Source organism: Zophobas morio, unplaced genomic scaffold (assembly GCF_036711695.1).
Source record: "Zophobas morio isolate AGI-343-1 ecotype UQ-CSIRO unplaced genomic scaffold, CSIRO_AGI_Zmor_V1 ptg000016l, whole genome shotgun sequence".
NCBI classification, from domain to species: Eukaryota; Metazoa; Arthropoda; class Insecta; order Coleoptera; family Tenebrionidae; genus Zophobas; species Zophobas morio.
In genome coordinates this window covers 1095058-1123031 of record NW_026972121.1, presented here as the reverse complement: position 1 = coordinate 1123031, position 27974 = coordinate 1095058, and the positions used below count along the sequence as shown (strand labels likewise).

Genomic DNA, 27974 nt, shown 5'->3' with positions numbered 1-27974 from the left:
TGAAAAATCGAAAAGTTGAAGAATTGAAGAAGTGAAAAATCGAAACTTTGGGAAGTCGCAAAATGGGCAATTAAAAAAAAGATTACTTTAGAAATCGGAAAACTGAAAATTTGGAAACGTCAAAATTTTGAAAAATTGAAGACGATAAAAATTGAGAAATCGTACTATTGAAACATAGGAAAATTGAGAATTCGAAAAATAAAAAAATCGAGAAATCGAAAAGCCGAAAAATCTCAAAAAAAAAATCGAGAAATCGAAAAATTTTAAATGTAAAACATTGAACAATTAAAATATTGCAAAATTGAAAAATCGAGAAATCCAAAAATCGAAAATTTAAAAACCCGGAAAATTGAAAAATTGAAATAAAGTATAACTGAAAACTCGAGAAATCGAAAAATTTGGAATGTTAATAATCGAAAAATTACAATATCGAAAAGTTGAAAAATTGAGAAATCGAAGTATAAAACAAGCGAAAAATAGAAAAATCTAAAGTTTAACGAGAAAATTGAGAAATCAAAAAACTCAGGAGTTCAAAAATCGAAAAGTCGAAAAATCGAATTATTGAAAAATCCCAAAACTGAAAGAAATTTTCAAAAAATCGAAAAATTGGAAAATCAAAAATCTGAAAAATCGAAAAATTGAAGAAGTGAAAAATCGAAACTTTGGGAAGTCGGAGAATGGAGAATTAAAAAAAAAGATTATTTCAGAAATCGGAAAACTGAAATTTTCGAAACGTCAAAATTTTGAAAAATTGAAAAATCGAAATATGTATTTAAAAATGGTAAAATTGAAGACGATAGAAACTGAAAAATCGTACTATTGAAACATAGGAAAATTGAGAAATTGAAAAATAAAAAAAGCCGAAAAATCTCAATAGGGTATTTATAAACCACAAGTTCAGGACTACGCTACTTTTTAACATTTAAATAACATTTATTCGACAAAATTATGTTGTTATTTTTTTCAAAAATCTTGACGTCTAAGGTAAAAACTCAACACGGATTCATAAACCGTAAACGGAGGAAATAAAATTTAAACTGACAAATTTTGGTGAGCGCTTAGAGACGATATTGACCTGCGGGCGCTCTGCTCTGTAGATCAAACAAGTTCTCAGGCGACGAGCTGTTTTTTATTGAATACTACGTACTGACATACGTAAAACATATAATATAATTGTAAAATACCGTAAGTCTCCTCCCTTTTATATTATCCTGCAATCTTCTGGTGACAGAATTGCCAAGAACTCGGTCGGATAGGAGGGAACCATTACAATACTAACCACTTACCGACGTGAGTTGTTTTGTACAACATACAACAACAAACAAATACTTGCAAAATAAAAAGAACGAAACCAACATCTGGGAAACTATGTCTTCGTTTCCTCAAATGTTCAAAGCTGATTAACACAAGCAGATGCAAGCGGCAACAGTTAGTTAATAAAGTGAAAAGTGTAAGTACTGGCTTAAGCGTACATGAGTTTTTTGACTTCATAGGCAAGATGATAGCCGGCATAAGTTGTAGTATCCTGCTCCGGTGGTCTGAAAACAGCACACTGCTGATAGCACACGACATGTCAAACCAATACAATATTGAGAAAAGTAACTGAAGTTTACGCAACACCATCAATCACCCTATGGCTCACGATTTAATATCCAGTAGCGGTAATAAAAAATGTGGTAGATATAGTGGAGAGCAGAAAAACCATGCAGTGCTTCTAGTAGCACTAAAACGCTTGATAGGGTGACGTGGCTGAGAAACCTATACTTATTTTGAAGGAGTTTCAAAATTGGTTAATGTTATCGATAGCGGTATAGACGCGGACAATGTTAAGAGTTTTACCTTGAGTTATAACCAGGTGATACTATGTTTTCTTGTCTTGTCACGTTTGGTTTTACTTTGTTTACTTGTTTTATTGAATTTACCATGTTGGGGACTGTGCTGTTCCTCTGCTGGTTGTGGTTGCGCGGAGTCACTGAAAAACAACACGTTTAGTATGACGGAGATTCGGACGACGGGCGTCTTCCAGGTCTACATAATTGAAGATCTAATAATTTCGCGTATTCGCACTCGAATTTGAAACAGGGTACACCAAAGAGCAAAGACAGAGAGAGAAGATGCAACACCAAACACAACTGGACACGGACACTGAGGGTGTGAGAAACAGAGAACAGTCTTTGAAGTCTTTTCAAATTCAAATTCGAACAACAGTTCTACAGTGGCTCAGATTGACTGCTTTGGAGAAGAGTCAATTTGAGTTAAGCTGCCGCACGTTTTGATTTTCTAGTCAGAGCAGCTGAAGCTTTGTCAATAAAGCAAATACTCTCAACTTACAGTGCATTTCGTCATGCCTGTTCATGTCACCTGCAAAGAAACAAATGTCAATCTCTTTAGTCGTCTCGGAAATGAGAATGGTTCGTTAGAGTTTTCTTAGCTGTTACGTTCGAACTACTCTACTCTAATCGTTACGGCTAATGTAATGAAGGTAAGCGTGAAGGAGAATCGGGGGAACGGACGGTTTGCAGAGTTTTTCAAGAAGCGCGACTTTGATGATCTGAACAAAACCAAACAAAAATGAAAGTTTGTGCGTAGGTTTGGGGTGATAACGGTGCGACTAGAAAGTTGTTGTATACCTCGGACATGAACTTTCTTGGGCAACTCTGGTGGTGTGAAGGTAGGAGGAGGATGATGGTCATCTGTAAACCACAAACCAATCTCGCACATTCAACTATTACTCTAGTCCCTACGCTATTTTTATAGATCTATGCTAATGCTCAGTTGCCGCTGAGTTCCGGGGGTTGTAAGCGCGGAACGCAACCCAACTTCTAGTTCTATCACTATCATTATTGCTAGAGTTAGAACGCAATCAAGTGCTCGCATGCAACACCAACAACAAGCATGCATAAGAAGGCGAAAACATGCAGCAGAAATCAATTGATTAAAGAAGGTTAAAGTGATAGTAGAGTGAAAGAAGAAATGGTGTTTGAGCTAATTTCATATTTGAGGTCTGTTCTGTGATCCTGTGGCCCTTCGAAGAGCTGCTTGATAATAGTTCTTGCAACTTACTTGAGTACGTGAAGTCCTCGCCTGCATACCAAATTAAAATGGGTTTTGTGAAATTTTGTAAGAGCGTGTGTGTCGGTGAAGGATGAAACTTGACGAAGACGAGTTTCGTCAATTTTCATCGTGTGGGAGAAAAGGGATGAATGATGACAAATAAAATAAACAATGAATCCATCATCCTAAGACACTTTTTCTAAAACACACCACTAGGAAATACCTCGTCACATCCAACTAACACACATAAAAATGTATTAAACAAAAAAAACTATCACAATTATTACAGTTTTAATTAATCGTTTGATCAATTCCAGTCTGCATCGTCGAAATTTGGAAGAAACAGTGCTTGAAAAAGAGAGACACAGAGAAAAAAATAAAAATAAAAAACACTTAGTTAGAACGAGCGTAGGTCCGACAACACGTTTACACAGAATAGATAGATGTGTCATATTCGTCACCAAAACTAAAACCAAGAACAAAAAAGTGATGTGTTTTCGTGATTTAAGTGACAAATGATGGAGGGATACGTACTTGCACGGCCAACCATTTGAATGGCCCTCACGCCTTTCCTGAACGTAGCCACTGTACAGCGAACCAGACAAAAATCATTGTTAGTCGTAGCGAAAGTTAACAGCCTTACTGTGGCCTAGCCTATTCGTCAAAGAAGAACGGGCGTTCTTCTTTGACCAGACAGTTCACAACACATAACCCTGGGCTAATGGAAGATAGGCTTGTACAGTGGGTTCGAAGGACATCGGAACAAAATAAAACGTCGGTGGGTGAGATCTAGCGTCGCGTCGTATCAAATAGCCCTTCTGGCGCTTACCGGGGGACCACCTATCGCTCTAACATCTCAACTACTTTAGCTCTAAACGAATAATCCCTTGGGAATTATCTCTTGGTGATTGCTCTAGTTGCGTTGCAGCGGCCAAGTGATTCGTTTTATAATCGGCTAATAAACTGAAACAAAACACCGCACCACAGTATTCGAAATAAAAGAAGCGCATCAGCTAAGCGTGGTATATTTGGGGAGGGCCTACCATCCAGGCATCTTTGATAGGCGGCGTTAAGGCCTTGTTTGACCATGCCTGTCTGCATCATGATCATTCCAACATCTGTAAACAAAGCCAGAAAGAACGAAAAATTCGTGTTACCTTGACGGGGGATGATTAGAACAGAACAAAATAAAGTAAGAATGGAAGTGGCGGACAAGTGGAAGCCCAGGGTACACACATGTCTGTAGCCGTTTGTCCTGTTCTGGATTCCGATACTTACATTGTTTCATGAAATGAACCTAACCATGCATAAGAAATGTGCAAGAGGGTACAGAATGTGTGTCAAAGTACATTCCGTTACGCAGGCAAAATTTCAGCAAGTTTTCGGTACGTATCAAGTACGGAAAATAAATCAGCTACGTATCGTTTCAAAAAGTCAACAAAAAAAAGGAACTCGATTAAAACACTACACATACCAATGGCAAGACTAAAGTGACAGAACCATATTGGAATGTGTAATTCGAATGCAAATAGTAGGTAACATTTCATGGTAGCAAACAAACTAGGTATTATATAAAAAATGTAGAAAGAAAACGAGCCGATCCATCAGGCAGGATCTAGACAGATCTAGAGTCAATTATAGATCATCAATTACCTAGATCATGGGACCAGTTACGTTGCTGAACTGCCACTAAAAGCCACCACAAACAGATTTTTCAGTTATATACGATAGTTAGAAAAACAATTCAAATTTTGTTAACACCAATGGTATCAATGAGAATTTAGTATTTACAAATCACGCTATTAACGAGAATGAAGTGAGACCTACGCAGCTATGAGAATGAGATTACTGATGGACATAACACTGACAACGGAAAATCAGAAAGTTTATGTATAATAGAACTGTTCGACTGCATTTACGCAATACTTCTCGAGAGGTGTAATTTCGGGAAAGAGATAAAAAGCGGACTCACAGTTTTTGCATTTGCATTTTTTGATCAGCGTTTCATCCTTGATGTCTTCGTGACACGCCTTGCAATAGAACCAAGCCCTGAAAAACACGTGAGGAACGTGCGTCTCGTCAAATTTTCTCCCTCACCTTTTCACCTCGTCCGCCGACTGCGCAATAAAGAATCCCTGAGTATTTGCGACGATCTTCGCTCCCCTCGGGTTGATCGAAATCTTGGTGTCCGCACCTTCCGTACCTTTCACTTCGATGGCTAATAGCAGAAGTTTCAGCTTGGTGAAGCATAACCTGACAAAGGTTGGTATTAGACGCTGCTACCACGACGCCAACATCGTACAGACATGTTCTATGTAACGACACGTCTGCAACGAACGCGCTTTCGAAGCGTCGTTCGTCGAAAACGCCCGTTTCCATCCAAAAGAAGCAACTTAATGCACGCCAGTTCATGCACGCAGCTATGTAATATATTTGTTCGTGGTAGGCGTCGATCGGTGCTGACGTCGTTTGTAGTTTGACAGATCGTGACGTCAGCGCCGATGTCCACCTACTGTCAATGTCGCCCAGTCGCTAAAGAAACAAAGAAGAGACGGTCATGCTGGAAGCCAGGGCATAGTGAGAAAGAGCTAATAAAACAACGAAGCAGTACGCAAGCCAAGTTTAAAGTGAGTCGTAAGAACAAAGTACCGTTAAATTCGCTCTAATCGTTATTGTAAGCTCCATCCCCCAAAAAACAGTCTTTCAAAAACAAACCAGTTGCAATAAATCTAAAAATGATCAGTGGTGGGACCTATTCTATGGGGTCAAAATCCATAACACGCAAACACAGAACAATCTACATCTTAGAAAATTATTCCATTAGTAACATAAAACTGCTATTATTTGTGTTGTAGTCGTTTCGGGAACATGGGATCGTGCATCCGCGCATCCGGCGGATGCGCGTCGACCGGATGCGCGGACGTAGTCTTAGTTCGTCAGTCACAGTAGGATCGGTGGGTAATTTTGACAGTATTTGTGTGTTGCGTGTGGTAAAAGAGCTTACTCGCTGGCCTGGGGAAATGTCATGCCTGTGAACGAGGGGGACAGAGTCTCAGTGTACATCTCGCATCCCGTGCCTTGCAGGTAATCGTTCTGCCAGACTTGCGTATCGGGGGACTGAAACCACAATACATCGCCACTCAACACTTGGCATGTCACAGACCACAACCAGCCATCAGAGCGGATCGCTGCTGGCGCGCTTGAAGACCTTCGGGGGCGACCAAGGACAAGGAGTGGCGCGGAGGGGGGAGTCGAAGTAGATGAAGAACATCAACAGCAGATATTACACAAAAGCTTGCGAAAAATTAACCACAAGAACCATACGTAGCGTCATCTTTGTTCATGGTGTTTCGGTTAATTTTTAGGTTAGTCGCACGGTATGGAAACCCGTCGGGCTCGACCATCGCGCTGATCGAGCCCGACGTCCCGCTCGTCGTTGAATAATAGAAAAGTGATTGTAGGGCTCTGCATGAACATGAGTGCATCGTATATGTCGTTTCTGATTTGTCTTTATCCTTCAGCCGACTTACTCTGTAGCCTGAGCAAACGGCATGCCTATAAACGACGGACTGAGCGTCTCGGTATACATCTCCATTCCCGTGCCCCTCAAATAGTCATTGGTCCACACCTGCATGTCTGGAGACTGCAACCATCGAACACTCAATAAAGCAATCAAAAGGAAGGTAACAGGAGTGATTTAAGCTCCGCGTTTCGATTCTGCTGTTGATTGTACACTTTGTGTGTGTGTGATGATGCGTGACCGATCTTACCGTTTTGAAGGAACGCATGGCGAACAAGTTCGCCATCATCGTCGAGAAACCTGGCGCCAGGCAAGACTGCGCTATGAAGCCCAACTTGAGTTCGGCCAGGCAGATCACGTCGTCGCCCTGCTTCCAGTCCCAAGACGGAATGTTGAGAAGGTACGCCTGAAAAACGGGATCAGCGTCTCCAACCGAGCCACGTATTCGAGTACCTTGTTGTGGTACTGCATCAGTTGGATGATAACCCTGATGTCGTCGCTGTAGTTCTTGATGGAGATGACCCTCATGATGTTGGCTGCGTCTTCCGCGTCGGGATCTTGGCAGTACTTGTTCGCGAGGACCAGGCACGCGTCTGCTTCGTGTACCTGCAGGTTTGACGGACGTCAGGTACTGTCGGAACATAAACGACGGAAAAATCTCCCAGTCTGTCGTCGATCGGTCATTGAGCAAACGCATTGACGGGTCGTTAGAGAAAGACTGCGGGATTGCACGGCAGTACCCAAAAAGTTTGCAAAAACCCAATTTCGGCTCTCTATGTATATAGCATGGCTCAAAAGCTAAACTATGGCAGAGCCAAACCCTACTGGTTGGTAAATCATGCATTTTATTGTTAAAATTTTGCTCTACCATTCCACAAATCCAATGCCAGAAAGAACAAGAATACTAACTTCTGTTGCAAGAGTCGATCAACAGTGCGTTCCTGATGTGGCGTTAGTTATAAAACTAGGGCATGCATTTAATTTGGTGAGCTCATGTATTGAGAATAATCTGTTGGTTCTGGTCGTCATTTTTGAAATGAGGCCACTTACCAATCTGGCGGGGGTAAGAAGTTATCGGTCCTAAAGTCTATTATTGGGAGGGGCGCTAATTGTTCTGTTAGTCGCAAATGAAAGGAAGACAATGTCTAAGTTTAAGACGTTTTAAACAGAACATAATGAATAAATTAGTTTAACGAGGGAACGAAACGATTAAAATTCCCTGGACAAGGTATTTACGAGTAGTGACAACTTAAAAACAGTTAACATATCGAAAACAACCATGTAATGATGACGTGGGTGTGGCGACTTACCTTCACCCTTTGCAGGTCAATAGGGTTCATGATGGTACCTTGGAAGAACTCTACAGTTGTGAAATGTCTCTTGAAGAGACCTTCCAGTTCGAGGTCTGGTGGTTTCCTGCACATTTCAACAGTTAACCACTAAAACAACAACATTGACGCAGGATTGAACATGATATAAAGTGTGACACCGTATCTACGATCCAGTTTGGGCATACACCAGACCAGCAATACCATGCAGCAGAAAGGCACTTGTGACTATCCTACTACTCTGCGACGGCTTTCCAACCTCTCCGAGCGGAGAGATTGCAAACCCCAAAAAACAAAAGTATGTGCGGCGAGGTAAAAAGCGAATTTTAATAATAAACACACGGTCCATAAGTTCCAACAGAAGTGTAAAACCCCTTCGGTACCTTGACGCGTTCAAGGTCAACGGCATTCATCATCGTCCCCTGAAAAAACTCCACAGTTGTGTAGTGGCGTTTCAGCAGACCCTCCAGCTCCAAGTCCGGCTCTTTTCTAAAAACCAACGTCACACAATCTTAAAATTGGGGGTGGCACAGACGGCGGTCATCGGCTCTGACGTGAGGTGAGGTTTCAAGGGTGTACCCGTTACGAGAAACCCTTGAACTTGAAACTGGTCCAACACAAAAACGGAAGTCGTTAAAATTTGCATTCTGTTTGCCGAGGGACGAGTTCAAGGGTCTCGTAAGGGCGATTATGGCGATTAATTAATCATTACTGAGGCTTCAGGAGTGACGTCGGTTTAAGGTCTTGGAGGAAGTTAATTAATAGTACGGTGTGCGTAATTGGCGTTTCGTGGTGTCGGTGTCTTGTTTTCGTAGAAGAAGGGAGTCAGCAGAGCGGTTACTAAGAATTAAACGAGGTGAGATTGATAACCGCTCTGTTGACTCGGTGACAGTTAAGAGTGTATGTGATGGTAATCGAAAAGTATGCTCTACCTGTGCAAGAAAACAACTTCCACGTCCACGTCTTCTCGATCTTCGTGGAGGAAATCCTTCAAAAAATGCGATACCGACTCGTAGGTGATGTGTCCACACACAACAATATGCCTAAGTTCCACAAAACAGAATTAGTTGAGGGTCGGGTGAAGGAGGATTGTGTCGTTGCACGAAATAATCATGCTTGAAGAATGAAAAGGACGCAAAACTATTCAGTGCAACAACTTGATGAAATCGCAATCCGTAGAACTAGCACAAACTATTCGTAAAAGAAACAAAAAAAAGTGGGTGCGTTATATCAAACCGAAACTGTTAGGAAACTAAGATGTTAATAAACCGATTAGTTCAAAAATCAGCATGCAAGAATAAAAACTGGAAAACCATGATGACTTGGTCTAAGTTGTTTTCTATATTCCTATTCTATAATGTACAAGGTGAGCGCCTGTGCACACAGCCTGGCCACGCACAATTGTCGGGTGGCACGAATCTCACATGCCTTCATGCATCTCACTCTAACACCGCTCCGTGGCACACGGCTTATAACACCCACACGAGCCCCCGGAAGGAAAAACACATCGACACAACATTAAAAACAGACCGTATCGAAGGTGGGAGAACATTAAAAAGGGACGAGAAGCGTGCAGGATAAAATGGTAAGTATATATAAACAGCAAAAGATGCGGTACCGAGTTTCCAGAGGTGTTAGAGACCGGAAACCCGGCACCGCTCCGTCTATACTGTTCTGGTTCTCACCTTCTGCCTCTTTCGTTCTTCAGGGTGCCGCCGTACTTTGGTCTAGTCCCGATCAAGTCAATGATCTCGGGGATACAACTCGCAAATATCGCCTAGACGCCAGGACAAGAGACACATTTCGCATTTGTACAGAGGCAACGGGGGCGGGTTGACCGAGGTCAACGCGGCCCCCACAAGCGCTAAGGGGGGAAGGAGCGGGCCGGAAGACGATGGAGCTGGGATATCTTGTTGCGTACAATTAACATCGATCTGATATGCGTTAGTCCAATTAGAGGAGCCTTACAGGTCGTTTTTATTTTGAGATTTTCTACCCTGAGGTGTTAAGACACAGGCGTCTTTTCAGTTATCCTGCACTTTCGTTCGATGCAGCGCGGCCGTGCGTGGCTCTAGCAGGCTGTGCAGGCTTGTTTGGGTGCTACTAATCGACTACAGGACCAGCTATGGTCTAACTAGACTCCACTCATCCCATTCTGTATGCTCTGTCCAAACGAAACCAACGCACAGACACGTTTCTGGTTGGCAGTGACAAAAAGGGAAGGAGGGCGGTCAGATTTAGTACTAAACAAAACAAATTAGTGGATTAAGCATACAGAATGCACGTATCAGTCGGCTGCTAGCTCAGCATGCCAACCCAGCAAACTGCGTCCAAATCTCAAAAACGTGCGCCACTACTACACCGTTTGCTGGGACGATAATCAACTCTAAAGGTGATTGCTAGATGAGTACCAAACATATTACCCGCTACGCTAAAGCGCACCGACGGGTGATATCTTTGGATGAAACAACGCTAAAAAGTTACCGAGTAGCGCAAAGCATAACCCAAGTGCTACAAACTGAGAAATAATAATCACAGCGTCATTCCGAGTGGTTATAATTATATGTATATAAAAATGTAAAAAGATGGATGGAATATAATAATAATATGTAGCAGCCTTGGTTTAATACCTGCGTCGTATGTCTTTGCTGTACTTTCCGCCGTACTTGGGTCGATTGGCAGCGAGCTCTGTGATCTCAGGAATCCAGCTGGCAAACACGGCCTAACAACCCACACACCCCATCAGGCTCCTCCTCGGACCCCAATTTTATATACTACTCTACGATTATGTTATGGACTAACACTAACATACGACAACAACGTTTTGCAGCGGTTCGGTTGGAACTGAACGGTTCAGACGCCGGTTTCTGCACTCGCCTTGATCGGAGTTTGCGGTTCCTCTCGTGAAAGACGAATTTGAAACGTTTTCGTGCAGAAACCGGGGTCGCGCATCTCTGGTTTGTCGGAAAACCGAATACGTATACACAAACTAAAAGGGAGGGGGACAAACGACCAAAAATAATTCGAACTAAACGAAAACGTGTGTTTATTTTGGTACAAAATGACATGGCGTTAACAGACGAATCATACATCACCACAAATGCAAAAAGGTGAGGGTTACTATGTTATCGATGCAACTAGGTGGTAGTGCAAGGGGTTGCAACACATTTACGTGAACGTTAGGTATTAAATTTCGACTAAAAAAAAAAAGTGTGTGCGGGCTGGCTGTGTTTAATAATCTTAGTACTACGAAATGAAAAATGTAAAAAATTGACATGCATTTTCCGGCTGTACAAGTCGATGAATATGTGATTATTTTTTCGTCGGGAAGAAATACGTTGGTGACACAGAGAGAGTTATTTATAAATTTGGCAAAACGTCGCGGACAATCCGGAAGAATTTTTATTTTTAAGTCGAACGATATTTCTTCCTCGTTCGAATAATACCTTTTTCCATGTTCTCTCTTGTACTCGCCGCAGTATTTGGATCTAGTGCCTACTAGATCTATGATTTCTGGAATGCTACTAGCAAATATTGCCTGGAAACAAACATTCCTGATGCTGTAAATCAGTGTTGAGGTAAGTGGGAGAAACCGGCGGGCCGGTTTTTCCCGTCGTTAGCTACTAAAAGCACAATCTACACGTAAGCAAAAGAAGCGTTTCTGCAGTGCCGACAGAAGTGGAACCATGCAATAGTGGTAGAAAATGTCAAAATACACAAAACAACATTAACATTTTCGTACGGTAACAATACCTAAAGATCCCAAGAAAGGTAGTGGACAAAGGGTAACTTTGTGTGTGTAAGGAAACGGTTTTAAGGTTACGTAATGAAAAAAATTCACATTGGAAGTGTGAAGCCGACTTCATCTCAGCTTGCGCACCATACATTCTTTATTTACAATAGATAAGAGCAGCTTCAGATTGAAGTAAGCTGCAAGCACCTGAACATTGCAACATTGCTGTTGTCGGTTTTTTTTTTAACTAGAACATCTTTTGATAGAAAGAGAAAGAGTCAGCAGAATGGGAGGTATCCTCTTTAATTGCGATTATATAGACACTTACCAATCCGACCAGGAGGAAGAACACCAGAAATGTTCTTCCGAGCACCGTGTGACAATAGACGTCGCCATAGCCCACCGTGGACATGGTCACGATTAAAAAATAAACGCACGTCCAGTAGGGCAACGGGTTCGGATTTTTGAACTCTAAGGGGTCGCCGGAGTTCTCCAACTGGAACAAAGCAAAACGGGAGTGAAAGTCGTCGGTACTTCGGGCGTCACTCACCAAGTGGATGATCCCGGCCGCTGTAAGCCAAACAGATATAAATATGGACACTAACTGAGCAAGTCGTATGGAGCTGGAAGTCTTCAGTATATTGAGGTATTGAAGAATATCCGGGACAGTCATTAAGCGCAACGCACGCAGAAATCGAAGGCCTGAAAGCACACACTTTCCACACCACCCTTTCCACCTCTCCACCCTTACCTATCCACGTGCGGTCCAAGTAAATGGAGACAAAGGACGGGGGTATCGTGAAATAGTCTACGAATGAGTACATTTCTAGCATAAACCATAACTTATCGCTAGCGGCTATAAACTGCAAAAGAAAGCGAGAATAAGTCATCCGCGAGCTAATAAATTCCAGCGTGATTGTTTTTCCGGCTGTTTTTACACGGCACTTAAGACTCGTTAACGAGTCTACTTAAAATCCGCCGTAAATCATCCGTGGTGCTTTAGAGGCTCTCCACGTAAACTCACGTGGATCAGATCGGCCCGATCCGAGGGCTGATACTTACTCTTATTAAAAAATAGACCATAAAAAATATGTTGAAGGCAAGGTCGATTTGTTGCGTGATATTGTTGCTCCATTCCTGGCAGCGCTCCACACCTTCACTGAAAACAATATAATCGTCATCAGTTCTTAATTTAGCAGACTTGGACATTGCGATGCAAACGTCGCACCCGACGCCATTCACCCAAACAAAGCAAAAGGTGGGCCGAAGGCGGCTTGGTCTGGCGCCCAGACGAAAGGAATGGCGTTAGAGTTAGCACAAAGCCCAAAGTTTTGGAGCAGATTTGCGCTTCCGGACTCGGGAAGATGATTCTTAGAGTGCGAGAAAATTTTTTTTTGGATTTCTCAAACTTGTTACTTCTCGAGCTAGGTGGAGGAAGTTTGTAATCGAGTCCGTTGGACGACTGGCCAATTTGACGTTTTTTCGACGTTTCATGACTCTTATACAAGGTGACTCAAAAAAATTAATAAATGAGGCAATTTATTACATTGATTAAAATCAAAAAAGACCCACTCTATTTCCCCGAAACTTTGGGAATACAGTACTCTGATTACATTGATTACATCTATCCAAACAGACATACGTGGCCTTGAAAAAATTTTATGACATCATCACAAAATTTTGTATTGGAACAAATGCGGTAATTTACATTTAACTTACAAGGGTTATCATAAAAAAATAAATTTTTCCAAAAATCTGGATTTATTTACCTTCGACCAATTTTTGGGTATCACATTTTTTTCTTTTTCTACGATTTTACAATTTTTTAATATCACAATTTTTCATTTTTTCATTTTCTTTAATTTACGAATTCGATTTGCAATTTTCTATTTTCCAATTTTTCATTTTTCGATTTTCAGTTCATCAATTTTTAATTTATTAACGGTTAATATACCTTTGCATAGATTTATATACATAAATATGCAAATATTAAAAAGAAAAATAAAAAAAAAATGATTTTTGTTTTTCATTTTCTCGATTCTTAATTTTCATTTTCTCGATTTTAAATATATCATAATTTTTCGTTTCTTCAGTTCCTTCATTTTTTAAAGTTTCTTTGCATTTTATAATTTTTCGTTCATTCAAGTTTCCTAATTTTCATTTTTTGATTTTTCAATTCCCTGATTTTCAAATTTTTAAATTTTTCAATTTTGCAATTTTTTGGTTTCTCAATTATTCGATTTTCCGATTCCTTTTTTCATTTTCCCGATTTTTAATTTCAATTTTCTCGATATTATATCACTGTTACATAATGTTTTATCATTTCTTATTCAATTTTTCAAATTTTTAATATTTGATTTTTCAATTCGTTGGTGTTTCAGTTTTTAAATTTTCCAATTTAGCAATTTCTGGATTTCTCAATTATCTGATTTTTCGATTTCTTTCATTTTCAATATTTCGATTTTACAATATTTCACTTTTCGATTTTATTTTGCGCTTTTTCGGTTTCTAAGTTTCTCAATTTTAATCTTTCATTTTTCGAGTTTTCGATTCTTCAATTTATAAAATTTTTAAAGTTTTCATTTCTTTATTTTTCAGTTTTACAATTTTGGAATTTTTCCATTTTTTTTAATTCGAAAAATTCGAAAACCCAAAAATTGTAGAATCAGAAAATTATGAAATCGTCAAAATTGTGAAGTCGAAAAATCAAATATCGGGGAATTTTCCTTTTTTTTTGATTCGAAAACTTGAAAAATCGAAAAATTGGAAAATCGAAAAATTAAAAATTGAAAAACTAAAAAATTGGAAAAAAAATTGGAGAATTTATTAAAAATTTATTTATTTATTAAGAATTTTATGCTTTTCAGTTTTTTCATTTTTGATTTTTCAGTACTACAATTTTGCAATTTTTTACCACTTTTTTTAATTCGAAAAGTACAAAATCGGAAAATTGAAAACCCAAAAAATTGTAAAATCAAAAAATTATGAAATCGTCAAAATTGTAAAGTCGCAAAATCAAATATCGGAAACTGAAGTTTTCATTTCTTTATTTTTCAGTTTTACAATCTTGCAGTTTTTCCATTTTTTTGATTCGAAAAATTGGATAATCGAAAAATTAAAAATTGAAAAACTAAAAAATTATAGAATTTATTAAGAATTTATTTATTTATTAAGAATTTGATGTTTTTTGGTTTTTTTATTTTTGATTTCTCGGTTTTACAATTTTGCAATTTCTTACCATTTTTTTCAATTCGAAAAATGAAAAATCGGAAAATTGAAAAAACGAAAAACTAAAAAATCGAAAAACTGAAAAAACGAAAATTTGCAAACTCGAACAAGTGGAAAATCGGAAAATTGTAAATTGAAGCAGTGAGGAAACGAAAGATTGATACAATGGAAAATTAAAAATCGAGAAACTTAAAAACGAAAAAAAAAATTAATTGAACAAGTGGAAAACCCAAAAATTGTAGAATCAAAAAATTATGAAATTTTCGAAATTGTAAAGTCCAAAAATCAAATATCGGGAAGTGAAGTTTTCATTTCTTTATTTTTCAGTTTTACAATTTTGCAATGTTTCCATTTTTTTGATTCGATAAGTTGAACAATTCGAAAATCGAAAAATTAAAAATTGAAAAACTAAAAAATTGGAAAAAAAAAAGAATTTATTAAGAATTTATTTATTTATTGAGAAATTTATTCTTTTTGGTTTTTCATTTTCGATTGTTCAGTTTTACAATTTTTCAGATTTTTACCATTTTTTTTTATTCGAAAAATGAAAAAACGAAAAATTGTAAAACCGAAAAAATGGAAAACCGAAAAATTGAAAATCGAAACAGTGAGGAAACGAAAGATTGAAACATTGGAAAATTAAAAATCGAGAAACTTAAAAACGAAAAAAAAAATGAATCGAAAAATTGGAAAACCCAAAAATTGTACATAGAATCAAAAAATTATCAAATCTAAATTGAAGAATTTTTTAAGAATTTATTTATTTATTAAGAATTTGATGTTTTTTAGTTTTTTCATTTTTGATTTTTCGGTATTACAATTTTACATTTTTTTTCCAATTTTTTCTATTCGAAATGTGCAAAATCGGAAAATTGTAAAATCAAAAAATTATGAAATCGTCAAAATTGTAAAGTCGAAAAATCAAATATCGGAAATTGAAGTTTTCATTTCTTTATTTTTCAGTTTTACAATCTTGCTTTTTTTCCATTTTTTTTATTCGAAAAGTAGAAAAATCAAAAATTGGATAATCGAAAAATTAAAAATTGAAAAACAAAAAAATTGGAAAAAACTTGGAGAATTTATTAAGAATTTATTTATTTATTAAGAATTTTATACTTTTCGATTTTTTGATTTTTGATTTTTCAGTTTTACAATTTTGCAAAAAAAATTGAAGAATTTATTAAGAATTTATCTATTTATTAAGAATTTTATAATTTTTGGTTTATTCATTTTTGATTTTCAAATTTTACAATTTTGCTTTTTTTTACCATTCTTTTCAATTCGAAAAATAAAAAATCGGCAAATTGAAAAAACGAAAAACTAAAAAATCGAAAAACTGAAAAAAACGAAAATTTGCAAAATCGAAAAAGTGGAAAATCGAAAAATTGCAAATCGAAGCAGTGAAGAAACGAAAGATTGAAACATTGGAAAATTAAAAATCGAGAAACTTAAAAACGAAAAAAAAAAATGAACCGAAAAATTGGAAAACCCAAAAATTGTAAAATGAAAAAATTATGAAATCGTCAAAATTGTAAAGTCTAAAAATCAAATATCGGGAATTGAAGTTTTCATTATTATATTTTTCAGTATTACAATTTTGCAATTTTTCCATTTTTTTGATTAGAAAAATTAAAAATTGAAAAACTAAAAAAATGGAAAAAATTGGAAGAATTTATTTATTTATTAAGAATCTGATGCTTTTTGGTTTCTTCATTTTTGATGTTTCAGTTTTACAATTTTGCAACTTTTTACCAAATTTTTTATTCGAAAAATGAAAAATTAGAAAATCGAAAAATTGCAAATCCAAGCAGTAAAGAAACGAAAGATTGAAACATTCGAAAATTAAAAATCGAGAAACTTAAAAACGAAAAAAAAACTGAATCGAAAAATTGGAAAGCCCAAAAATTGTAAAATCAAACAATTATGAAATCCTCAAAATTATAAAGTCGGAAATTGAAGTTTTTATTTCTTTATTTTTCAGTTTTACACTCTTGCAATTTTTCCATATTTTTGATTCGAAAAGTTGAAAAACCGAAAAATTGGATAATTGAAAAATTAAAATTTGAAAAATAAAAAATTGAAGAATTTAGTAAGAATTGATTTATTTATTAAGAATTTTGGCGTTATTTTATTTTTTTATTTTTGATTTTTCGGTTTTACAATTACAATTTAGACATGAAAAATTGGAAAAATGAAAAAACGAAAAACTAAAAAATCGAAAAAGTATAAAATCGAAAAATTGCAAATCGAAACAGTGAAGAAACGAAAGATTGAAACATTGGAAAATTAAAAATCGAGAAACTTAAAAACGAAAGAAAAATCAATCGAAAAATTGGAAAACCCAAAAATTGTAGAATCAAAAAATTATGAAATCATCAAAATTGTAAAGTCTAAAAATCAAAAATCGGGAATTGAAGTTTTCATTACTATATTTTTCAGTATTACAATTTTGAAATTTTTCCATTTTTTTATTCCAAAAATTAAAAATTGAAAAACTAAAAAAAAATCAAAAAAAAATTGAAGAATTTATTTATTTGTTAAGAATTTTTTTCATTTTTGATTTTTACTTCCCGAGCGTAAGCAAAGGAAGTATTGTAATCGAGTCCGTCGGCCGACTCTCTACTTTTACGTTTTCTCGATCTTTCATGACCCCTAGAAGACGAAGAAATAGGTCTCCCATTTCCGTCTGTCTGTCCGTCCGTCTGTCCGTCTGTTGTCCCGGATTTTTATTAGACAGATAATCTCCGAAAGTACTCGACCGATTGTTGTGAAATTTTGTACTTATATTAAGAATATCATGTAGATGGTAAAACGCTAACCAAAATTTGTCTAATCATCCCCACCACTAAAGCGATGACGTCACTTCAAAATTGTACATAGTAAATGGGTTTTCAATTGTATAAAATAACATAGTCCTACACATGTAGTTTACAACTCTGAATCGACTTTTCACCCGAAACGTCCAGATTTTTGGAAAAAAAAATCAAAATTATAAAACAACATTTTGAAATTTAATTTTTAATCTGCTAACCAGAATGCTTTGAAATGTTGCAGATGTTTTAAGGCTATAAAGAGCATCATAAATCTTTAGTCAAAAAATATTTGCTTATCCCCTCCAAAAACTTGATGACGTCAGCTCAAAAGTTTGTGGAATAAATCATATCTAAAATGTACAAAATATGATGAGTCTGTACTTGTGATCTATCACTCCATTCATATTTTTTGGATTTGCATATACAGGGTGACTCAAAAAAATTAATGAATGCGTAAATATATTTTTTTGATTTAATCAGGAACTACAAAACCGAATGCTCTGAAATCTTGCAGATGTTTTAAGGTCATAAAGAGCATAATAAATGTTTAGTCAAAATATATTTGCTTATCCCCTCCAAAAACTTGATGACGTCAGCTCGAAAGTTTGCCGAATAAATCATATCTAAAATGTACAAAATATGATGAGCCTGTACTTGTCATTTATCACTCCATTCATATTTTTTGGATTTGCATGTACAGAGTGACTCAAAAAAATTAATGAATGCGTAAATATATTTTATTGATTTAATCAGGAACTACAAAACGGAATGCTCTGACATCTTGCAGATGTTTTAAGGTTATAAAGAGCATAATAGATGTTTAGACAAAATATATTTGCTTATCCCCTCCAAAAACTTGATGACGTCAGCTCGAAAATTTGCCGAATAAATCATATCTAAAATGCACAAAATATGATCAGTCTGTACTTGTGATCTATCACTCCATTCATATTTTTTGGATTTGCATATACAGGGTGATTCAAGAAAATAAATGAAAGCGTAAATTTATTTTACTGATTTACTCAGGAACTACAAAACCGAATGCTTCGAAATCTTGAAGATATTTTAAAATTATCATAAGCATGGTAAATTTTTGATCAAAATGTATTTGGTCGTCCCCCCTAAAAAATGTATGTACGTCACCACAAAATTTTGCTGAATAAATCCTATATAAAATGTACAAAATATGATGAGTCTGTACTTGTGATTTATCATTCCATTCAAATTTTTTCGATTTGCATATACAGGGTGACTCAAAAAAATTAATGAATGCGTAAATTTATTTTATTGATTTAATCAGGAACTACAAAACCGAATGCTTTGAAATCTTGCAGATGTTTTAAGGTTATAAAGAGCATAATAAATTTTTAGTCAAAATATATTTGCTTATCCCCTCCAAAAAATTGATGACGTCAGCTCGAAAGTTTGCCGAATAAATCCTATCTAAACTGTAAAAATATGATGAGTCTGTACTTGTGATTTATCATTCCATTCATATTTTTGGATTTGCATATGCAGGGTGACTCTAAAAAATTAATGAAGTCGTGAATTTATTTTATCGATTTAATCAGGAATTACAAAACCGAATGCTTTGAAATCTTGGGAATATTTTAAAGTTATTATAAGCATGGTAAACTTTTGTTCAAAATGTATTTGTTCATCCCTCCTAAAAAAATTGATGACGTCACCCTTAAATTTTGCTGAATAAATCCTATCTAAAATGCAAAAAATATGATGAGTTTGTGCTTGTGATTTATCATTCCATTCATATTTTTACTTCCCGAGCGTAAGCAAAGGAAGTATTGTAATCGAGTCCGTAGGCCGACTCTCTGCTTTTACGTTTTCTCGATCTTTCATGACCCCTAGAAGACGAAGAAATAGGTCTCCCATTTCCGTCTGTCTGTCCGTCCGTCTGTCCGTCCGTCTGTCCGTCCGTCTGTCCGTCTGTCCGTCCGTCTGTCCGTCCGTCTGTCCGTCCGTCTGTCCGTCCGTCTGTCCGTCCGTCTGTCCGTCTGCCGTCCCGGATTTTTATTAGACAGATAATCTCCGAAAGTACTGGACCGATTGTTGTACTTATATTAGGAATATCATGTAGATGGTAAAACGTAATGAGAAAAAAAACACAATAGGCATGCAGTCGTCAAGTTTCCGACAGCGAGGGAAGTACTGTCTAAACTCTTTAGACCAATTTTTTAGTATTACAATTTTGCAATTTTTTACCATTTTTTCAATTCGAAAAATCGGAAAATTGATAAAACGAAAAACTAAAAAATCGAAAAACTGAAAAAACGAAAATTTGCAAAATCGAAAAAGTGGAAAATCGAAAAATTGCAAATCGTAGCAGTGAAGAAACGAAACATTGAAACATCGGAAAATTAAAAATCGAGAAACTTAAAACCAAAAAAAAAAAATGAACCGAAAAATTGAAAAACCCAAAAATTGTAAAATGAAAAAATTATGAAATCGTCAAAATTGTAAAATCGAAAAATCAAATATCGGGAACTGAAAAATTAAAAATCGAAAAAATGAAAAATCGGATAAATGAAAAAGTTTTAAAATACAATAATTGAAAAATGGAAAAATTCTAAAACCGTTAAATTAAAAAAGTGAAAAATTTGAAAACTGAAAATCGAAACAGTGCAAATCGAAAAATTAAATTATAAAATCAGAATAATAGAAAACCGAAAAACAGAAAAAATAAAGAATATAAGAAACCGAAACGAAAAATTGTAAATGGAAAAATTAAAGAAATGAAAAATTGAAAAATCGCAAATCTGAAAAATTGAAAACTGGTGAAATTGCAAATCAAGAAATTGCAAAATCTAAAAACTGAAAAAAACAAAGAAAATAAAAAACCGGAACGAAAATTGCAAAATCTATAATTTGAAAAATTCAAATTTGGAAAACTGAAAAACTGAAAAATTTAAACTTGAAAACTCGAAAAACTGCAAACCGAAAAAACTGTAACTGTAAAAACAAAAAATTAACAAACAAAATTGTAAAAATAAAGAAAACAAAACCCCGAAAGGAAAAATTGTTCATCGAAAATTTGAGAAAATGAAAAATTAAAAATCGAAACATTGCAAAATTTAAAAATTGAAGAAACAAAAAAGTAAGAAAAATTGAAAAATCGCAAATCGAAAAATTGAAGAAACGAAAAATAAAAAGAATTAAAACTAAAAAAACAAAAAACTATAAAAAAAACAATGAAACATTGAGAAATTGAATACTTAAAAAAATAAAGAAAATAAAAAACCAAAAGGAAAAGTTACAAAAAAATTGAAAAATTGAAAAGTTGGAAAATCGAAAAACTGCAAATCAAAGCAGGGAAGAAGGGAGAGATTGAAACACTGGAAAAATAAAAATCGAGAAACCTAAAAACGAAAAAAAATCGAAAAAATGAAAAAGTTTTGAAATCCAGTAATTGAAAAATGGAAAAATTCTAAAACCGCTAATTGAAAAAGTGAAAAATTTTAAAAACTGTAATTATTATCAAATATTTTAAATAAAAACTAGAAAAATTACAAATCAAAAAGAGGTGAAAAATCGGAAAATCGAGAAGTTGAAAAATATAAAATTGAAAACACGAAACTGAAAAAATCTGAAAACTGAACACCGAAAAATTCCAAATCGAAAAATTAAATTATCCAAAAATTGAAGAAAAATTATAAAATCAGAACAATAAAAAACCGAAAAATAGAAAAAATAAAGAAAATAAAATACTGAAACGAAAAATTGTAAATCGAAAAACTGAAGAAATGAAAAATTAAAAAATCGCAAATCTGAAAAAATAAAAATTGAAAACTCGTGAAATTCTCGTGAAGGAACAAAAAAATGAATAATTAAAAAGCTGCAAATCGTAAAATAACTGAAGAAAAACTGAAATTATAAAAAAAATCGAAAAATTGTAGAAATAAAGAAAATAAAAAAACTAAAAATTGCTCATCGAAAATTTGAAGAAATGAAAATCGAAAAATTCATAAAATAAAAATTTAAAACTCGAGAAATTTTAAATCTAAACATTGCAAAATTTAAAAAGTGCAGAAACAAAAAAATAAGAAAAATTGAATAAGGGCAAATCGAAAAATTGTGGAAACGAAAAATTGTGGAAACGAAAAATTGAAAACATTAAAATTGAAAACCAAATATGAAACCAAAACATTCACAAATTGAATGTTTGAAAAAATAAAGAAAATAAAAACTAAAACGAAAACTGTTAATCGAAAATCTGAAGAAAAAAAGTGTTATTTACGTCACTGGTTCTTACTGTGTAGAGGTAGGTAGGTAACCAACCTATGAACTTTAAGATTTTGAATTTTTCTATAAAAATTGAACTAGAATTAGAAACGAATATGATATATCTGTAGAAGAAGGAATATAAATTCTAACATAACGCAAGAGCGAAAAAAAAAACGAAAAGAAAGATTTTGGAAACAAGTTTCGGCTTTGTGCTAATCCCGCTCCATTCCAACCCCAAATCAAGAGTTCCCTTTTTTCTTTTTTTCTCTTTGATTATTAGTGGTCAAACGCGAAACCTTAAAGCTCAGTCAGCAGAAAAAAGCTCGCTTATTGATTGCAACCAGTGGCGTTCAATACTCACTTTGAGGCATCGATGAAGTAGATAATAAGCGACGCTATGCTTAGAATGAACACCAGCACCACCTGCAAAAAACCAACAAAATTAGAAATCTCAAACAAACTAACCAGATTTAACAATTAATCGGCCCCGGCCCGTAAATCAGGTTAGAAACAGAAACAGCCAGATTTATGTACGGACGAAATGAAATTCCGGAGGAAAAAGCGACTCTGACGGACTGCGAGCCTGAATTATGTATTTGAGAGGAATTCGCGTTATTAGAGAAAGCGGGTGTGCGTCAGGGCTGCTCACTCGGCTCGATACTCTTTCGTGTTATTGGAGCTTTGCACAGTTGAGGAAAAGTCGCATTCGATAGCGATACGATCGAACGTAATGCTTTTACAGGAAGCTTCCGACACGATAGCGATGGCACGCTATTTGCTGTTAATTTTCGACTTCGCGACGCTTCCTCGGACCGCTTTGTCGGTTATTTGTTAATTAGGTGCGGATGGGTGGTATTTGCGACGACTATTTCGGCGTGACGTAATGGGATAGTTTGCAGTTGCGACGGACTTTGATCTTGGAGGTGTAGCGTGTGGATGTGTACACTTGTCGGAGGGTTAGGTAAATATAATAAATTTCTCTTTATTTGCTCTGCTATCCACCGGTTTGAGCTTCTACGTGGATATTGGATGGCGAAAGGGAAGCTAATTTTAGATCTTGGACTGTTTGTACATTGCTCAAGAATAAATAGGAACAAACTCCAAACTGCTGGTGGCAGTAGTTCGGATTTTTACGTGTTTGGTCTTCAGACAACATTATTTCAAAGCAAAACTACACATTTTAAACTTTTATTCAGAACATGTATGCTATGCTGTGTAATTTAGGAAAGTAATATCCAGAATATTGCGAGTGTGTCTTTTCAATGTTTTTATTGATCAAGTCAAAAACGGTAGATCCCGTAAATGTTGATTGGAACATTTTCCGCTAGGAAAACGAAAACTCACTAGAAACACAGACATAGCCTTACATTCATATTTTTGGAGCAATTGTTCGACTTTTTTAAAACAAATGTTTGCAGTTGCATTTTCACTATATCATCGGTGGAGAAGTGTGAACTGACACACCGCGCCAGACCAAATATAAAAGTCAATGTACAGTGTGTTTTCGTAACATAATGCGTTCGAATCAATGGCACTGGCGGAGTGTATCTAAACGCTGTAGATTTTTTGATAAATTTTCAATTTATCTCATAAACTGTGCCGTCGACTACGCTAAAATTTTATACTCGTTTTACATTTTTTGTAAATGTAGTTAATTGCCAATCAGAATTTATCGCTTCATCTTATCCAAAAATTTGATGACGTTATCTTAAAATTTTATTTAAAAAATGTTCACATGAAACATACGCATAGAAGGTATTATATATATATATAAAAAATTGGTAGTATGTTATTAAATAGAACTTGAACTGAAGTGCAAACAAACAAATACAGTTTTGTTTTGTTTTTGAAGTAGTTTGAAAAAATCTCGGGGACTGTTTTTGTTTTGTTTTTGAAGTAGTTTGAAGGAATCACTTGTCTTATTTTTGCAGTGATTTGAAAGAATCTCGAGGACTTCTTGCGGTTAGTTTTTGAACTAGTTTGAGAGAATCTCGAGGACCCTCTTTGTTTTGTTTTTGAAGTAGTTTGAAGGAATCCCTTGATTATTTTTGAAGTAACTTGAACGAATCTTGAGGAGCTCTTGGGTTTTGTGTTTGAAGTGGTTTCAAAGAATATCGGATATTTCTTGTCTTGCTTTTAAAGTAGTTTCAAAGAATCTCGGGGGCCTTTTTTGTTTTCTTTTTGAAGTAGTTTGAAAGAATCTTGGGATCCCGTGTCTTGCTTTTGAAGTAATTTGAAAGAATCTCAGGGAACCTTGTGTTTTGTTTTTGCAGTAGTTTAAAGGAAATCTTGTTTTTGACGTAATTTGAAAGACTCTCATGGATCCTTTGTGTTTTCTTTTTGAAATAATTTGAAAGTGGTTTGAAAGCATCAGGGGAACCTCTTGTGTCTGGTTTTTGAAGATGTTTGAAAGAATTTCGAAGATCCTATTTATATTGTCTCTGGAGTAGGTTGAAATAATCTTGGGAATCAAGGACCCCTTTTGTATTTTTTTTGAAGTGGTTGGAAAGAATATTGGCTTGTTTTTGAAGTAATTTGAAAGAATCTCAAGGCCCCTTTTATTTTTGAAGTAGTTTGAAAGAATCTCGTGCACTTTTTATGTTTTTTTTAACTAGCTTGAGAGAATCTCGAGGACCCTCTTTGTTTTGTGTTTGAAGTAGTTTGAAGGAATCCCTTGATTATTTTTGAAGTAACTTGAAAGAATCTTGAGGAGCTCTTGGGTTTTGTATTTGAAGTGGTTTCAAAGAATATCGGATATTTCTTGTCTTGCTTTTAAAGTAGTTTCGAAGAATCTCGGGGGCCTTTTTTGCTTTCCTTTTGAAGTAGTTTAAAAGAATCTTGGGATCCCTTGTGTTTTGTTTTTGCAATAGTTTAAAGGAAATCTTGAGGATTCCGTGTCTTGTTTTTGAAGTAATTTGAAAGACTGTCGAGCATCCTTTGTGTTTCTTTTTGAAGTAATTTGAAAGTGTTTTGAAAGCATCGCGGGAAGATGTTTGAAAGAATTTGGAGGATTCTATTTGTATTGTTTCCGAAATAATTTGAAAGAATCTTGGGGATCCTTGGTCATGTTTCTGAGGTAGTTTGAAAAATATTTTGTATTTTTTTGAAGTAGTTGGAAAGAATCTCGAAGACCTTTTCCGTTTTGTTTTTGAAGTACATAGTTTGAAAGAATTGCGGATATTTCTTGTCTTGTTTTTAAAGTAGTTCCAAATCTCGGGGATCTTTTTTTTTTCTTTTTGAAGTATTTGAAAGAATCGTGGGGATTCCGTGTCTTGTGTTTGAAGTAATGTGAAAGAATCTCGGGGATCCCTTATGTTTTCTTTTTGAAGTAGCTTCAAAGAGTTTCGAAGATATCGTGTCTTACTTCTCAAGTAGTTTGAAAGAATCTCGGGCATCTCTGGTTTTTGAAGTAACTTTGAAAGAATCTCGAGAACTTCATGGGTTTTGTTTTTGAAGTAGTTTGAAGGGATCCCTTATTTTGTTTTTGAAGTAATTTGAAAGAATCTCGAGGACTTCGCGTTTTGTTTTTGAAGTAGTTTCAAATCTCGGAGGTCCCTTTTGTTTTTTTTTAAGTAAACTGAAAGAATCTCGAGGATCCCTTTTGTTTTGTTTTTGAACTAGTTTAAAGGGATCCCTTGTCTTGTGTTTAGAAATAATTTGAAAGAATCTCGGGACCTTTTTTGTTATTTTTTTTTTAAATAGTTTGAAAAAATCTCTGGGACCCCTTTTGTTTTGTTTTAAAGTAATTTGAAACAATCTCGCGGATCTCATGTGTTTTCTTTTTGAAGTAATTTGAAAGAATCTCGAGGACCCCTTTTGTTTTGTTTTTGCAGTAGTTTGAAAGAATCTTGGAGATCCCGTGGACCAATTTTGATTTTGATGTAGTTTGAATTTCAGTGACCCCTTTTGTTTGTGAAGTAATCTGAAAGAATCTCGAACACCTTTTTTGGCTTATTTTTGAAGTAATTTGAAAGAATCTCGAAGACCTCTTTCGTTTTGTTTTTGAAGTACATAGTTTGAAAGAATTTCGGATATTTCTTGTCTTGTTTTTGAAGTAGTTCCAAATCTCGGGGGTCTTTTTTTTGTTTTCTTTTTGAAGTATTTGAAAGAATTGTGGGGATCGTGTCTTGTTTTTGAAGTAATGTGAAAGATTCCCGGGGATCCCTTATGTTTTCTTTTTGAAGTAATAGGAAAAAATCTCGGAGACTTTGTTTTTGCATTGCTTTAGAAGAATAAGAATAAGAATAAGTTTATTGCACAAATAGAACAGCGTACAAAAAGTTAGAATGCAGGCTAACCCTGATACTAAAACGATTCTAACTCATACCTACACACATTAAACATACAATATACAATTAGAATACGTAAATAAGTAAAATAAATAAAACAACCTTTGAAAGAATCTTGGAGATCCCGTGGACCTATTTTGATTTTGAAGTAGTTTGAAAGAATGTCAGGGGCCCCTTTTGTTTTTGAAGTAGCTTGAAAGGATATCTTGTCTTGTTTTTGAAGTAATTTGAAAGAATCTCGAAGACCTCTTTCGTTTCGTTTTTGAAGTACATAGTTTGAAAGAATTTCGGATATTTCTTGTCTTGCTTTTGAAGTAATTCCAAATCTCGGGCGCATTTTTTGTTTTCTTATTGAAGTATTTGAAAAAAACGTGGGGAAAGAATCTCGGGGATCCCATGTCTTTCCTTTTTGAGGTAATTTGAAAGAATCTCGGGGACCACTTTTGCTTTGTTTTTGCCGTATTTTGAAATAATCTTGGAGATCCCGTGGACCTATTTTGATTTTGAAGTACCTTTTGTGTTTTCTTTTTGAAGTAGTTTGAAAGAATATCGGGGACCTCTTTGTTTTGTTTTTGGAGTAGTTTAAAAGAATCTCGGGGACCCTTTTTACATTGTTTTTTAGGTAATTTTGAAAGAATCTCGGAGATCTCTTGTGTTTTATTTTTAAAGTAGCTTTAAAGAGTTTCGGAGATCTCTTGTCTTAATTCTCAAGTAGGTTGACAGAATCTCGGGCATCTCTGGTTTTTGCAGTAACTTTGAAAGAATCTCGGGGACTCCTCTTGTTTTCTTTTTGAGATAATTTGAAAGAATATCGATGACCCATTTTGTTTAGATTTTCCAGTGGTTTGAAAGAATATTGGGGACGACTTATGTATTATTTTTGAAGTAATCTGAAAGAATCTCTGGGACCCCTTTTGTTTTGTTTTTCAAGTAATTTGAAAGAATCTTGGACATCCCGTGGACCGATTTTGATTTTGATGTAGTTTGAAAAAATTTCAGAGGCCCCTTTTGTTTTTAAAATAATTTGAAACAACCTCAGACACCTTTTTGTCTTGTTTTTGAAGTAATTTGAAAGAATCTCGAAGACTTCTTTCTTTTTGTTTTTGAAGTACATAGTTTGAAAGAATTTCGGATATTTCTTGTCTTGTTTTAGAAGTTAGTAGTTCCAAATTTCGCGGGTCTTTTTTTTTGTTTTCTTTTTGAAGTATTTGAAAGAATTGTAGGGATCGTGTCTTGTTTTTGAAGTAATATGAAAGAATCTCGGGGATACCTTATGTTTTCTGTTTGAAGTAATTGGAAAAAATTTCGGTGACCCACTTTGCTTTGTTTCTGCATTGCTTTGAAAGAATCTTGGAGATCCCGTGGACCTATTTTGATTTTGAAGTAGTTTGAAACTCTCGAAAATCCTTTGAGTTCTCTTTTTGAAATCATTTGACAGTCTCGAGGACCAATTTTGAATTGTTTTTGCAGTGGTTTGAAAACATCTCGGGAATCTCTTGTATCTGGTTTTTGAAGTAATTTGAAAGAATCTCTGGACCTTCTTTGTTTTTTTTTGAAGTAATTGAAAGAATCTCAGGGACCCCTTTTGTTCTGTTTTTGAAGTAATCTTGGGAACCCCTTAAGTTTGGTTTTTGCAGTGGTTTGAAGAATCTTGAAGATCAAGTGGACCTATTCTGATTTTGAAGGTAGTTTACAAGAATCTCAGGGGTTGCTTTTGTTTTTGAATTAGTTTAGAAGAATATCAGGGGCCGGCCCCTTTTGTTTTTGAAG

General features: G+C 35.2%; 1 protein-coding gene across 3 annotated transcripts in view; it reads right to left on the bottom strand.

Moving 5' to 3' along the window:
• Positions 1-27974, bottom strand: part of LOC135129486 (calcium-activated potassium channel slowpoke) — a 78768-nt gene that overhangs the window by 15808 nt on the left and 34986 nt on the right. The window contains exons 2-21 of one of the 3 annotated variants that reach the window (XM_064056640.1): positions 22277-22338; positions 12698-12794; positions 12387-12498; positions 12186-12337; positions 11964-12131; positions 9588-9679; positions 8835-8945; positions 7885-7990; positions 7028-7180; positions 6825-6980; positions 6059-6171; positions 5152-5307; positions 5027-5103; positions 4098-4172; positions 3589-3639; positions 3064-3084; positions 2631-2693; positions 2332-2361; positions 1840-1972; positions 1473-1538 (exon numbers count right to left, since the gene is read on the bottom strand). In XM_064056640.1, coding sequence (XP_063912710.1) covers positions 1473-1538; positions 1840-1972; positions 2332-2361; positions 2631-2693; positions 3064-3084; positions 3589-3639; positions 4098-4172; positions 5027-5103; positions 5152-5307; positions 6059-6171; positions 6825-6980; positions 7028-7180; positions 7885-7990; positions 8835-8945; positions 9588-9679; positions 11964-12131; positions 12186-12337; positions 12387-12498; positions 12698-12794; positions 22277-22338 — 1994 coding nt within the window. Of the gene's footprint in view, positions 1-1472; positions 1539-1839; positions 1973-2331; positions 2362-2630; positions 2694-3063; positions 3085-3588; positions 3640-4097; positions 4173-5026; positions 5104-5151; positions 5308-6058; positions 6172-6584; positions 6698-6824; positions 6981-7027; positions 7181-7884; positions 7991-8834; positions 8946-9587; positions 9680-11348; positions 11441-11963; positions 12132-12185; positions 12338-12386; positions 12499-12697; positions 12795-22276; positions 22339-27974 lie in introns of all 3 variants that reach the window. The other 2 variants (XM_064056639.1, XM_064056638.1) reach the window with 2 other exon arrangements.